General features: G+C 47.4%; 1 protein-coding gene across 3 annotated transcripts in view; it reads right to left on the bottom strand.

The window, feature by feature from the left end:
* Window positions 1–15,470, bottom strand: part of septin5a (septin 5a) — a 116,138-nt gene that overhangs the window by 86,956 nt on the left and 13,712 nt on the right. For 2 of the 3 annotated variants that reach the window (XM_068005549.1, XM_068005550.1), the window contains exon 2: window positions 471–560. The exons of the other annotated variant lie outside the window; for it this stretch is intronic. In XM_068005549.1, coding sequence (XP_067861650.1) covers window positions 471–560 — 90 coding nt within the window. The remainder of the gene's footprint in view (window positions 1–470; window positions 561–15,470) is intronic. 3 annotated transcript variants of the gene reach the window in all.

The following is a 15,470-nucleotide window of genomic DNA, read 5'->3' as shown; positions in this document are numbered from 1 at the left end:
GGGACGGGGGCGGGGGGGGTATGAACCCTGGGAAAGACCCCTCAGTGCACCATCAGAATGAAATGTGCCAAGGCAAATGTATTAGTGACACCCATGAGCCCAAAGCAGAATTTCAGCCCCTAGAAGTAACTGTTCCAGGTTCAGGGAGAATCTCGCACACCATTCATGAGTGTAATAACAACAGCAACTTGCATTTATATAGCACCTTTAAAGTAGTAAAACGTCCCAAGGTGCTTCACAGGAGCATTATCAGACAAAATTTGACAATCAAACAGGAAAAATGTACACAAATGCTCCCACTACACCCTCCTATCAGGGCAAACTGGTTTAACAGCCAATTAAAAGCAGGTATCTCCTCTGCTTTCATCATGCTATTTGTGTACTACACTCTATGTTTATACGTTCACTCCTCTACGAAGCATGCAGAAGCTTTGAACCACACTTTGCCCTTTGTGTGTGATAAGCCTCACCCTTGCTGTATTGCTGCAGGCCGAACTCCTCCTCGTTTCGCTGGTGGGTGACTCATTCCGATCGGCAGCCGAGAAAATGCCTGTCTTTACCTGTGTGTATACAATTCTTGAGTCAGACAGCCATTCAGATGAAGTTGTCACAAACACTTTGGACAGAGCTAGGGAGGCACCAAGCATCCTTCCTACGTTACCCTTGTTCTATTGCTAGTACAAGCGGGGACACCTCATTCTACTGGACTGCTGACAGTTGCAGAGACCCTCAACCTAACCACTTGTGTCATTAGACCTGATTCCTACCCAGCTACCGACACTGACAGAGACCCAGCACCTACTATGAAGGTCTAAGGCAAAGCCAAAGCAGACCATATAACATCCACTGTTATTCTAGAGCAAATTCCCCCCATTTAACTTTGGGGACCAGATGGAGTCTGACCCCAGAGGTACAGTAAATGGGAGATGAGAGAAAATCAGCGCCACTAAACTAGAAAAGTTATGTTAAACTTGTATAGAGCCTTGGTTAGATCACATTTAGAGTACTGTGCACAGTTCTGGTCCCCATACTATAAAAAGGATATAGATGCACTAGAGAAGGTGCAAAAAAGATTTACAAGGACGATACCAGAACTGAGAGGTCATACCTAAAGGAATAGAAGATTATGCAGATAGGGTTAGATGAAGAGAGGTGGGAGGAGACTCATGTGGAGCATAAACACCGGCATGGCCCATTGGGCTGAATGGCCTGTTTCTGTGCTGCACATTCTATGTAATTCTATGCAAACTTATCACTAAGAAAGCAAGGTAAGTACAATTTTCTGTTTGGTTAGCTGGGTGTCTGGCATGCATGGAGATCCATCACCATGTTTAAGGCTCTCCAAACCAAGCTACTGAGGAATCCACTCAGGTAGAGTTTCCCTTCACTCAATATAGATTGTACACACTCTCCCTTTAAGTCCAAAGAGTTTAATCTCCAGTTGGAAGAGCCAAGGCTTAGGGACACCCAGGTAAAACTATGGACCCTAAAATTCTGCAGGATTGTCCCGCTCTCCCACTGTCATTTTGGTGGAAGGTGGATGAAAGCCCTGGAGAAAAGGCACAAGTTTTAACCATTTATTCCATTTCTCTGGAGGTTCCTGCAGAGAACACCCCCCCTCCACCCCCACCGACCCAAAGCAGAATTTCCAGTTGATGCAGCCTACCAGCAGAGAGCACTGTTAGGCATCCCATGGCTCACGTCACCAGACCACCCCATCCATTAGGGCACTGGCTTGCAACGTTATCTGGAGCCAAATGGGAATAGTCTCAGCTCCAGTAACATGTCTCCCCTCCAGGTTTCATTGAATGTAGCAGGCTGGCTGGTCAACCATTTACAGTACCCTGTGTAACTGTGGACCCATTTGGCTCAGGTATCAGATTATCAAGTCCATCACCAGGCATGCCACCTTCGAGCCACCTTGACCCCAAAGAGATGCCACTTACTTTCCCAAAGAGGACAGTCACAAGTTGGTCATTAGACAACCCAAGAAAGCGGGTTTGAACCCTCAATAGGTTGACAGCAGGTATTGAGAGCTCCTCATGAGTGGTACAGTAAGTAGCTCAACTCACCGTTAAATTTATCAGTGTTACCACTACCCTCCTCACCACAGCACGGACGGACACTATATTCCATTGAATAGTGGTTCCACCAGTAACGAATATGATTCAATCACTGGAACAGGTTACCCTTCCCATCTTCAGGTCAATACCTTTGAGAACCCAAGAAAAGTACAAGACAGACAGGTGCTAAGTGGGATATCAATGTTTTATACAACTTTTGCCACGTTGCAAATATCTATTTTTAATGTGGCGTTTGTACGAAGAGGGGACAGAGGCTGTATTAATAATGTACCTGCGAACCATCACTGGCAGCATAATAATATAGAATCATAAAATCTGACAGCACAGAAGGAGGCCATTTTACCCATCGTGCCTGTGCTGACTCTTTGAAAGAGCTATCCAATTAGTCCCACTCCCCTGCTCTTTCTTCATTGCCCCAAAATTTTTTCCATTTCATGTATTAATCCATTCCCTTTTGAAAGTTATTATTGAGTCTGCTTCCACCACCCTTTCAGGCAGTGCATTCGAGGTCATAACAGCTCGCTGTGTAAAAAAAATTCTCCTCACGTTACCTCTGGTTCTATTGTCAATTATCTTAAATCTGTGTCCTCTGGTTACCAACCCTCCTGCCAGTGGAAACACTTTTGCCTTCTTTACTCTATCAAAACCCCTCATGATTTTGAACACCTCTATCAAATCTCCCCTTAACTTTCTCTGCTCTAAGGAGAACAACCCCAGCCTTCTCTAGTCTCGCCACATAACTGAAGTCCCTCATTAGCAACGGCTGATGATGCTGGTTCAGATCCCACGGAGCAGAGAGACGGTGAGGCTCATGGTGCCAGGATTGACATCGAGCAGACTGGAGGAATTCTGAAGGCACCATTCTAGTAAATCTCTGCACCCTCTCCAAGGCCTTGACATCCTTCCTAAAGTGTGGTGCCCAGAATTGGACACAATACTCCAGCTGAGGCCTAACCAGTGATTTGCATGGCTTCCTTGCTAGTATAGTGCCAGGTCTGCCACAAAGAACACGGATGCACAATACTCCAGCACTGACTGGCGTGGAAGTACTATACAGCTGCTCCGTTATAAATTTATAATTTTTTCTGTCATTCTTCTCTTGTTCCTAAAAAAGGGAGTGGGTTTCTGTTAATGCCCAGAGCAGGGAAAGGAGAAAGTCTCTGCCAGCTTTCACCATTGAATCTGTTTATTTTTCCTAGGCTACATTTTTAACCCAAAATGAATGCATGTCACTGCCAATGAGTAACACTAAGGAGATTTATTCAAGCTCCAGTTTAGGCAGGTTAGATTCTTCCTTAGGGCTCTAATCAATTAAATACATTACTCTAATGATAGAAAGATGGATGACCAGGAGTGAGCGTAAAAACATTAAAAAATAAAGAAAAGACTTCCATTTTATATAATGCCTTTCATGACCTCAGGACGCCCCAAAGCACTTTACAGCCACTGAAGTAATTTTGATGTGTAGTCACTGTTATAATGTAGGAAATGCGGCAGCCAATTTATGCACAGCAAGCTCCCACAAACAGCAACATGATAATGACCAGATAATCTGTTTTTTCAGTGATGTGTGTTAAGGAATAAATATTGGCCAGAAAACCAAGGAGAACTTCCCCGTTCTTCTTCAAAATAGTGCCATGGGATCTTTTACATACACCTGAGAGGGCAGACAGGTTCTTGGTTTAACGTCTCATCTGGAAGACAGCACCTCTGACAGTGCAGCCCTCCCTCAGTACTGCACTGAAGTGTCAGTCTCGATTTTGTGTTGGGGGGTGATGGGACTGCATTGGGGGTGATGAGACTCTGTGAGGGGGGTGATGAGACTGCGCTGGGGAAGTGATGAGCCTGCATTGGGGGGTGATAAGACAATGTTGAGGGGTGATGGGACTGTGTTGGGGGGGTGATGGGACTGCATTGGGGGTGATAAGACAGTGTTGAGGGGTGATGGGACTGCGTTAGGGGGTGATGACACTGCGCTGCGGGGGTGATGGGACTGTGTTGGGGGGGTGATGGAACTGCGTTAAGGGTTGATGACACTGCGCTGCGGGGGTGATGGGACTGTGTTGCGGGGGTGATGGGACTGTGTTGCGGGGGTGATGGGACTGTGTTGGGGGGGTGATGGGACTGTGTTGGGGGGGGGGCGTGATGAGACTGCATGGGTGAGGACATTGGCTGTAGCAGTCTGAATGAGCTGTGATTTGTGGAGGGTTGAGATGAGGATCATTGAATCAAAGAATCATAGAATGGTTACAGCACAGAAGGAGGCCATTCAGCCCATCGAGCCTGTGCCGGCTCTCTGCAAGTGCAATCCAGCTAGTCCCATTCCCCCACTCTTTCCTCATAGCCCTGCAAATTTTTCTCCTTCGGGTACTTATCTAATTCCTTTTTGAAAGCCACAATTGACTCTGCTTCCTCCACCCTTTCAGGCAGTGCATTCCAGATCCTAACCACTCGCTGTGTAAAAACATTTTTCCTCATGTCACCTTTGGTTCTTTTGCCAATCACCTTAAACCTGTGTCCTCTGGTTCGCGACCCATCTGCCAGTGGGAACAGCTTTTCTTTATTATTTACTTTGTCTGACCCTTCATGATGTTGAATACCTCTATCAAATCTCCTCTCAACCTTCTCTGCTCTGAGGAGAACAACCCCAGCTACTCCAATCTATCCACATATCTGAGATCCCTCATCCCTGGAACCATTCTAGTAAATCTTTTTTGCACCTTCTCTAAGGCCTTCACATCCTACCTAAAGTGCTGTGCCCAGAATTGGACACAATTCTCCAGTTGAAGGGGAGGTTGGCTCGCAAAGCCTTAGAAAAGCCAAGCCTTGAGGTGATAAAGGCATGGGCTGGGATTTTGGAGACAGTGGGGGGAAAATGGAAGTGGAGGCAAGCAATGTTGCAGAGGTGGAACAATGCAATCATGGCAACAGCATAGATGTGAGGAAGGAAGCTCAGCTTTAAGTCAACCTTATCTGCCAGGAGTGCAATTCAATAATCCAGGTGCGCATTGTGCATGATTTTCGAACAATTTTGCTGCCCCTGAATCTCAGGTCTGACGCTTCTCTCTGGTAGCGCGAAGTCTTAAAATTACTCCTCTGTCAACTCAGCCTGAGGTGGCAGCTGGGGTTGAATTAAATATTGGGAAGGCCAAAGCCATTGTCTTTGGTCCCCACCACAAATTCCATTCCCTAGCCACCGACTCCATCCCTCTCCCTGGCGACTGTCTGAGGCTGAACCAGACTCTTTGCAACTTGGCATCCAATTTTACCCTGAGCTGAGCTTCCGACTCCATATCCGCTCCGTCACCAAGACCATCTACTTCCAACTCCATAGCGTCACCCATCTCCGCCCCTGCCTCAGCTCATCTGCTGCTGAAACCCTCATCCATTCTTTTGTTGCCTCTAGACTTGACTGTTCTAAGGCTCTCCTGGCCGGCCTCCCGCTATGCATCCTCTGTAAACTTGAGCTCATGCAAAACTTGCTGCCCGTATCCTAAATTGCACCAAGTCCCGTTCACCCATCACCCCTGTTCTCGCTGACCTACATTGGCTCCCGGTCTGGCAACGCCTCGATTTTAAAATTCTCATCCTTATTTTCAAATCCCTCCGTGGCCTCAACCCTCCTTTTCTCTGTAACCTCCTCCAGCCCTACAACCCTCCAAGATCTCTGCACTCCTCCAATTCTGGCCTCTTGCGCATCCCCAATTTTCATCATTCCACCACTGGCCCTCAGCTGCCTAGGCCCTAGGCTCTGGAATTCCGTCCCTAATCCTCTCCGCCTCTCCGCCTCTCTCTCCTCCTTTAAGACACTCCTTAAAACCTACCGCTTTGACCGTACCTCCTTATGTGCCTCGGTATTAAATTTTGTTTGATAATCACTCCTGTGAAGAGCCTTGGGATGTTTTACTACATTAAAGGTGCTATATAAATACAAGTTGTTGTTGTTGTGTGTTGTTGTTGTTGTTGATGGAATCGAGGCCAGAGGCCGGTGTGGGCTAGCAGGGGCTGAGGACGATGGCTTCCGTTCTGTTGGCATTAAACTGGAGGAAATTTTTAACTCATTCAGGTCTTAACGTCAGATGGGCAGCTGGCGAGTGTAGCTCATGCTCTGGCTTGAGGGAAGAGGCAAAGAAATAGAGCTGGCCATCGTTGGCATACATGAGGAAGCTGACCCCATGCTTCCAGGTGATGCCAATAGGGATACCTGGGAGTGTGTAATAGGTTGGAATACAATTTAGGGTTCAAACAACAGTTTAAGAATCGCAAGACCAATAACAACTACAAAAGCTTGCTTTTATATAGTGCCTTTAATGAAGAAAAACACTCAATGGAGTAGATCTTGACTTTGTCCGATAGTGTAAAATGGTGACAATTCGCTATCACCATTTTACACTATCGTCCAGTCAAAGTCAACGGGCTGTCAATTCGCTAGTACCCATTTTATCGCAGTCAAGATCTACCGCAATCAGTCAACAAAAGTCACAGGATTAGATTACTGTTTGAAAATGACTTCTATTATATATCAATTTTGTAATGAACATGCTTAATTTGGTGCACAATTTCAGTTCACTTTTGAGCCCACCAAACAGCATCATATGTTGTCACTGCTGATGCTCAGTGACATTCACACCAAATGAGTTAACGAGTGTGATTTAATTTCTGCAACTTTATTGAATTCACCGCTGATGACTGTTCATACTCACAAGAGAAAGGAAAGAATTCCCATTTATCTGGCGCCTTTCACAACCTCAGGACGGCGCAAAGTGCTTCACGGCCAATGAAGCATTTTTGCAGGATAGGCACTGTAGGCAAATGCACAGAAAGTTGTGCACAGAAAGGTCCCCAATATAGTGTACATCCCCCACTGTACACAGAGTATCTGACAATAGTGTAGATCCCCCACTGTACACAGAGTATCCGACAATAGTGTACATCCCCCACTGTACACAGAGTATCCGACAATAGTGTACATCCCCCACTTTACACAGAGTATCTGACAATAGTGTACATCCCCCACTGTACACAGAGTATCTGACAATGGTGTACATCCCCCACTGTACACAGAGTATCTGACAATAGTGTAGATCCCCCACTGTACATAGAGTATCTGACAATAGTGTACATCCCCCACTGTACACAGAGTATCCGACAATAGTGTACATCCCCCACTGTACACAGAGTATCCGACAATAGTGTACATCCCCCACTGTACACAGAGTATCTGACAATAGTGTACATCCCCCACTGTACACAGAGTATCTGACAATGGTGTACATCCCCCACTGTACACAGAGTATCTGACAACAGTGTACATCCCCCACTGTACACAGAGTGTCTGACAATGGTGTACATCCCCCACTGTACACAGAGTGTCCGACAATGGTGTACATCCCCCACTGTACACAGAGTGCCCGACAATAGTGTACATCCCCCACTGTACACAGAGTGTCCGACAATGGTGTACATCCCCCACTGTACACAGAGTGTCCGACAATAGTGTACATCGCCCACTGTACACAGAGCGTCCGGCAATAGTGTACATCCCCCACTGTACACAGAGTGTCCGACAATAGTGTACATCCCCCACTGTACACAGAGTGTCCGACAATAGTGTACATCCCCCACTGTACACAGAGTTTCCAACAATAATGTACATCCCCCACTATACACAGAGTGTCCGACAATAGTGTACATCCCTCACTCTACACAGAGTATCTGACAACAGTGTACATCCCCAACTGTACATAGAGTGTCCGACAATGGTGTACATCCCCCACTGTACACAGAGTGTCCGACAATGGTGTACATCCCCCACTGTACACAGAGTGTCCGACAATGGTGTACATCCCCCACTGTACACAGAGCGTCCGGCAATAGTGTACATCCCCCACTGTACACAGAGTGTCCGACAATAGTGTACATCCCCCACTGTACACAGAGTGTCCGGCAATAGTGTACATCCCCCCACTGTACACAGAGCGTCCGGCAATAGTGTACATCCCCTACTGTACACAGAGTGTCCGACAATAGTGTACATCCCCCCACTGTACACAGAGCGTCCGGCAATAGTGTACATCCCCCACTGTACACAGAGTGTCCGACAATAGTGTACATCCCCCACTGTACACAGAGTGTCCGACAATAGTGTACATCCCCCACTGTACACAGAGTGTCCGGCAATAGTGTACATCCCCCACTGTACACAGAGTGTCCGACAATAGTGTACATCCCCCACTGTACACAGAGTGTCCGGCAATAGTGTACATCCCCCACTGTACACAGAGTGTCCGACAATAGTGTACATCCCCCCACTGTACACAGAGCGTCCGGCAATAGTGTACATCCCCCACTGTACACAGAGTGTCCGACAATAGTGTACATCCCCCCACTGTACACAGAGCGTCCGGCAATAGTGTACATCCCCCACTGTACACAGAGTGTCCGACAATAGTGTACATCCCCCACTGTACACAGAGTGTCCGACAATAGTGTACATCCCCCACTGTACACAGAGTGTCCGGCAACAGTGTACATCCCCCACTGTACACAGAGTGTCCGACAATAGTGTACATCCCCCACTGTACACAGAGTTTCCAACAATAATGTACATCCCCCACTGTACACAGAGTATCCGACAACAGTTTACATCCCCCACTGTACACAGAGTGTCCGACAATAGTGTACATCCCCCCACTGTACACAGAGTATCCGACAATAGTGTACATCCCCCACTGTACACAGAGTGTCCGACAATGGTGTACATCCCCCACTGTACACAGAGTGTCCGACAATAGTGTACATCCCCCACTGTACACAGAGTGTCCGACAATAGTGTACATCCCCCACTGTACACAGAGTGTCCGACAATAGTATACATCCTCCACTGTACACAGAGTATCTGACAATAGTGTACATCCCCCACTGTACACAGAGTTTCCAACAATAATGTACATCCCCCACTATACACAGAGTTTCCAACAATAATGTACATCCCCCACTATACACAGAGTGTCCGACAATAGTGTACATCCCCCACTGTACACAGAGTTTCCAACAAGAATGTACATCCCCCACTGTACATAGAGTGTCCGACAATGGTGTACATCCCTCACTCTACACAGAGTATCTGACAAAGGTGTACATCCCCAACTGTACACAGAGTATCTGGCAATAGTGTACATCCCCCAATGTACACAGAGTATCTGACAATGGTGTACATTCCTCAATGTACACAGGGTATCTGACAATGGTGTACATCCCCCAATGTACACAGAGTATCTGACAATGATGTACATCCCCCACTGTACACAGAGCATAGGACAATGGTGTATATCCCCCACTGTACATAGAGTTTCCGACAATAGTATGCATCCCCCACTGTACACAGAGTATCCGACAATAGTGTACATCCCCCATTGTACACAAAGTTTCCGACAATAGTGTACATCCCCCACTGTACACAGAGTGTCCGACAATAGTGACAACCCCCACTGTACACAGAGTATCTGACAATGGTGTACATTCCCCACTGTACACAGAGTATGTGACAAAGGTGTACATCCCCCACTGTACACAAAGTATCTGACAAGAATGTGCACTCCATTGTACACAAAGCATCTGACAGGAGTGTACATCCCCCAGCAGTACACAAAGCATCTGGCAAGCGTGTGCCACTCCACTGTACACAGAGCATCTGATGGGTGTGTATATTCCCCATTGTACACAGAGTATCTGACAAGGATCTACATTCCCCACTATACACATATCATCTCACAATGGTGAACATCCCCCGCTGTACACAAAGTATCTGACAAAGGTGTACATCCCCCACTGTACACAGAGTGTCCGACAATGGTGTACATCCCCCACTGTACAGAGTATCTGGCAATAGTGTATATCCCACAATGTACACAGAGTATCTGACAATGGGGTACATCCCCCAATGTACACAAAGTATCTGACAATAGTGTACATCCCCCAATGTACACAGAGTATCTGACAATAGTGTACATCCCCCAATGTACACAGAGTATCTGACAATGGTGTACATCCCCCACTTTACACAGAGCATAGGACAATGGTGTACATTCCCCACTGTACACAGAGTATCTAACAATAATGTACATCCCCCACAGTATATAAAGTATCTGCCAAGAGTGTGCACTCCATTGTACACAGAGCATCTGACAGGAGTGTACATCCCCCACTGTACACAGAGCATCTGCCAAGAGTGTGCCACTCCAACGTACACGGAGCATCTGGCAGTTGTGTACATTCCCCATTGTACACAGAGTATCTGACAAGGATCTACATTCCCCACTATACACATAACATCTGACAAGGGTGTACACCCCCCACTGTACACAGAGTATCTGACAAGGGTGTGCATTCCACCGTACACAGAGCATCTGACAGGAGAGTACACGCCCCTCTTTACACAGAGCATCTGCCAAGAGTGTGCACTCCACTACACACAGAGCAACTGGCAGGTGTGTACATCCCCCACTGTACTCAGAACATCTGACAAGGGTATACATCTCTCACTATACACAGAGCATCTGCCAGAAATGTGCACCCCAATATGCACAGAGTATCTGCCAAGAGTGGGCACCCCACTGTACACAACAACTTGCATTTATATAGCGCCTTCAACGTAGTAAAACATCCCAAGGCGCTTCACAGGAGAAATTATCATATAAAATTTGACACCATGCCATATAAGGAGATATTAGGACAGGTGACCAAAAGCTGGTTCAAAGAGGTAGGTTTTAAGGAGCATCTTAAAGGAGGAGAGAGAAGTAAAGAGGTTTAGGGAGAGAATTCCAGAGCTTAGGGTTTAAGCAGCTGAAGGCATGGCCACCAATGGTGGAGCGATTAAAATTTGGGGATGTGCAAGAGGCCAGAATTGGAGGAGCGCAGAGATTTTGGAGGGTTGTAGGGCTGGAGGAGGTTACAGAGATAGTGAGGGGTGAGGCTATGGAAGGATTTGAAAACAAGGATGAAAATTTTAAAATCGAGGCGTTCCCGGACCAGGAGCCAATGTAGGTCAGCGAGCACAGGGATGATGGATGAACGGGTCTTGGTGCGAGTTAGGATACGGGCAGAGTTTTGGATGAGCTCAAGTTTATGAAGGGTGGAAGATGGGAGGTCGGCCAGGACAGCATTGAAATAATCAAGTCTAGAAGTAACAAAAGCATGGATGAGGGTTTCAGCAGCAGATGAACAGAGGCAGGGATGGAGATGGGTGATGTTACGGAGGTGGATGTAGGCGTTCTTGGTGATGGAGCGGATATGTGGTCAGCAGCTTAACTCAGGGTCAAATAGGACACCAAGGTTGCGAACGGTCTGGTTCAGCCTCAGACAGTGGTCAGGGAGAGGGATAGAGTTGGTGGCTAGGGAATGGAATTTGTGGAGAGGTCTTCCCAATATTTAGTTGGAGAAAATTTTTGTTCATCCAGTACTGGATTTCGGACAAGCAGTGTGACAAATCAGAGACAGTGGAGGGGTCGAGGGAGGTGGTGGTGAGGTAGAGCTCGATGTCATTAGCGTACATGTAGAACCTAACGTCGTGTTTTCGGATGATGTCGCCGAAGGGCAGAATGTAGATGAGAAATAGGAGGGGGCCAAGGATAGATCCATGGGGGGCTCCAGAGGTAACGGTGCGGGAGCGGGAAGAGAAGGCATTGCAGGTGATTCTCTGGCTGCGACTGGATAGATAAGAATAAAACCAGGCAAGCGCAGTCCCACCCAGCTGGACAGCGGAGGAGAGGCTCTGGAGGACGATGGTGTGGTCAACCGTGTCAAAGGTTGCAGACAGGTCGAGAAGGATGAGGAGGAATAGTTTACCATGGTCACAGTCACATAGGATATCATTTGTGACTTTGATAAGGGCCATTCCAGTACTGTGGCAGGGGTGGAAACCTGATTGGAGGGATTCAAACATGGAGTTGCGGGAAAGATGGGCACGGATTTGGGAGGTGACAACACGTTCAAGGACTTTGGAGAGGAAAGGGAGGTTGGAGATGGGGCGGTAGTTTGTAAGGACAGAGGGGTTAAGGGTGGGTTTTTGAGGTGGGATGATGATGGCAGATTTAAAGGGGAGGGGGACAGTACCTGAGCAGAGGGAACCATTAATAATATCAGCTAACATGGGGGCCAGGGAAGGGAAGTTGGGTGGTCAGTAGTTTGGTGGGAATAGGGTCGCGGGAGCAGGAGGTGGGACTCGTAGACAAGATAAACTTGGAGAGGGCGTGAGGGAAGATAGGATAGAAACTAGAGAAAGATGCGAGTTCAGGGCTAGGGCAGTGGGGAACCATAGGGGAAGTTTGGCTTGGTGGGCGAGGGGAAGGGAGGGAAGCAGCAGAGGGAGCTGAACGAATGGTCTCAATCTTACTGACAAAGAAGTCCATGAGCGCCTCGCACTTGTTGCAACTTCCAAGAGTGTGCACCCTACTGTACACAGAGCATCTGACAAGAGTGTGCATCCCACTGTATACAGAGCATCTGCTATGAATGTGCACCCCACTATACACAGACCGTCTGCAAAGAATGTGTACCCATTGTACACAAAGCATCTAACAAGAACGTGCACCCCACAGAACAGTGACCATGCAGCAGGAGTGCACACCTCCACCATATCTAGAGCATGTGCCATGTACATGAACCCCCACTGTATCCGAAGCATGCACCGTGGCGCATGTACCTTCATAGTACTCAGCGTATGTGCAATGAACGCACATCCCTAATGTACACAGAGTATGCACAAGGAACAAGTACCTCCATGGTACCCACAGCCCACGCAGTGAATGTGCACCCCCACTGTAACCACAGCACCACAGAGATGAGATGTACCTCCATGGTACACAGAGCACCATGCACTGAACATACTTCTCTAATGTACCAAAATCAAGCACCCCATAGTACTCAGAGTATACAACCAGAGTGTGGATTACCGCCCGAGTCAGAGCACATACCATGAGGGCGCCCCAATTAAACTGTTTCAGAAGCTCCCATGAGGGGGGAAGGAAGAACAAACTCTTCCATGAGCTGTCGGTGGGGGGGGGGACAATTTTAATTTTTTTAATATAATTTAATTTAACATAATTTAAAGAAGCAGGTGAATTAGGGAAGGGGCAAAAGTAGTTCAGGGAAGGGAGCACTCTTCCAAGTCCTATGGGAGAATGGGTGCCACTGAACATACAACAACAACAACTTGCATTTATATAGCACTATTAACGTAGTAAAATGTCCCAAAGGCTCTTCACAGGAGCATAATTAGACAAAAACTGACACTGAGCCAAAGAAGGAGATATTAGGTCAGGTGATTAAAAGCTTGGTCAAAGAGTTGGGTTTTCAGGAGAGTCCTTAAGAAGGAGAAAGAGATTTTTTTTTATTCGTTCATGTGGGCATCGCTGGCGAGGCCAGTATTTATTGCCCATCCCTAATTGCCCTTGAGAAGGTGGTGGTGAGCCGCCTTCTTGAACCGCTGCAGTCCGTGTGGTGAAGCTTCTCCCACAGTGTTGTTAGGAAGGGAGTTCCAGAGCTTGGGACCCAGGCGGCTGAAGGCATGGCCGCCAATGGTGGAGCGAAGAGAGCGGGGATGCACAGTGTTGGAGGAACGCAGAGTTCTCGGAGGGTTTTAGGACTGGCGGAGGTCACAGAGATAGGGAATGGTGAGGCCATGGAAGGATTTGAACACAAGGATGAGAATTTTAAAATCGAGGAGTTAAAGCAGAGGGATCCTTGTATTTTTAGTTTTCTACCCTCTCTGCGTGGAAAAAAAATGAATGGAGCCGGTTCAGAGGAATGGTGCAGAGCACACTTTATAAACCCTGATCATTCTTGTTATTTCAGTACGCCCACACCTAGTGCAATCTGATCCAAGCTGCGGGAGCTGTCAATGGTGCAGTGTGCCCTTTAGCAGCTAGCAGTGCAACACGGGACAGCTAAAATGATTTTATTTTTTTTCTGGCACAGTTTTGCATCTACGAGATATGTTGGAAAAACACAACTGCAGCGGCACACGGTGTGGCCACAGAGGCTGTCAATCCAATCCGTCAGGCCGGGCGAGCCCTTCGATTGGTCTGTTCTGGAAAGACTGGGAATTGGGAGGCGGCAACAAAACTCAATGGGATGACAGCAAGATGTAAAATCTCTGCTGTGCAGCGGCAGGAATATAACAGGACGTGGGAGCCTGTCCCAGTTCTGAAACCCTTCAGTCACTGGCCCACCACAGCAGTTTGGAGTTATTGCAAAGAGTGAGATCCAGACATGGAGGCTGCTTTATGTGTTTGCACAGATTGAAGCCTGGGTTTGATAACCCGGATTTTTTTTTAAACAGTATTCTCCGAATTCAGTGAGAGATCTTCAGCACCAAACTGCGACATTTAAAACAGACAGCGATGCTGAGAGCACACAGAGAAAGCACCGCGCCGTGTTTACCAGGGCATTCTGCAATCTGCAGCACAAACAAAGCAGGGAGGTGTCAGAATGGACTGACCGTACTGGAGAACAATACCTACGCCTGCAACATCCCTCGTCCTCAGCCCCATGCTCAGTCTCTGTCTCCTTACCCCCACCCCGCTTGCAGGAACCTCATCCAACAATGTATTAGATCATGTGATGTACAGGGACTCCCCATTGTACTGAGTGAGATTACAAATACCCAACATGTCCCAGTTTATCCCCTTAACCAGGGACTCTGCTGCCCGTATCCTAACTCACACCAAGTCCCATTCACCCATCACCACTGTTCTCGCTGACCTACATTGGCTCCCGGTCTGGCAACGCCTCGATTTTAAAATTCTCATCCTTGTTTTCAAATCCCTCCATGGCCTCGCCCCTCCCTACTTCTGTAACCTCCTCCAGCCCTACAACCCTCCAAGATCTCTGCGCTCCTCCAAATCTTGCCTCTTGCACATCTCCGGTTTTAATCGCTTCACCATTGGCGGCTGTGCCTTCAGCTGCCTAGGCCCTAAGCTCTGGAATTCCCTCCCTAAACCTCTCCTCCTCTCTACCTTTCTCTCCTCCTTTAAGACACTCCTTAAAACCTAACTCTTTGACCAAGCTTTTGGTTCACCTGGCCTAATATCTCCTTATATGGCCCGGCATTAAATTTGTTTGATAATCGCTTCTGTGATGCAGCTTGGGTCATTTTACTATGTTAAAGGCGCTATATAAATGCAAGTTGTTGTTATTGTTGAATGCTGGTGTGCTTATTGCTGATGAGCCTCGTTTACCCCCAATAACTATCAAAGTGGACCTTACCAAACTTAACTAGACCAGCCATATAAATACTGTGGCGACAAGAGCAGGTCAGAGGCTGGGTATTCTGCGGTGAGTGACTCACCTCCTGACTCCCCAAAGCCTTTCCACCATCTACAAGGC

The sequence above is a fragment of the Heptranchias perlo genome, chromosome 25, assembly GCF_035084215.1.
Source record: "Heptranchias perlo isolate sHepPer1 chromosome 25, sHepPer1.hap1, whole genome shotgun sequence".
Classification (NCBI taxonomy): domain Eukaryota; kingdom Metazoa; phylum Chordata; class Chondrichthyes; order Hexanchiformes; family Hexanchidae; genus Heptranchias; species Heptranchias perlo.
The sequence above is the reverse complement of the archived record's forward strand: the minus strand, read 5'-3'. Positions and strand labels throughout refer to the sequence as shown.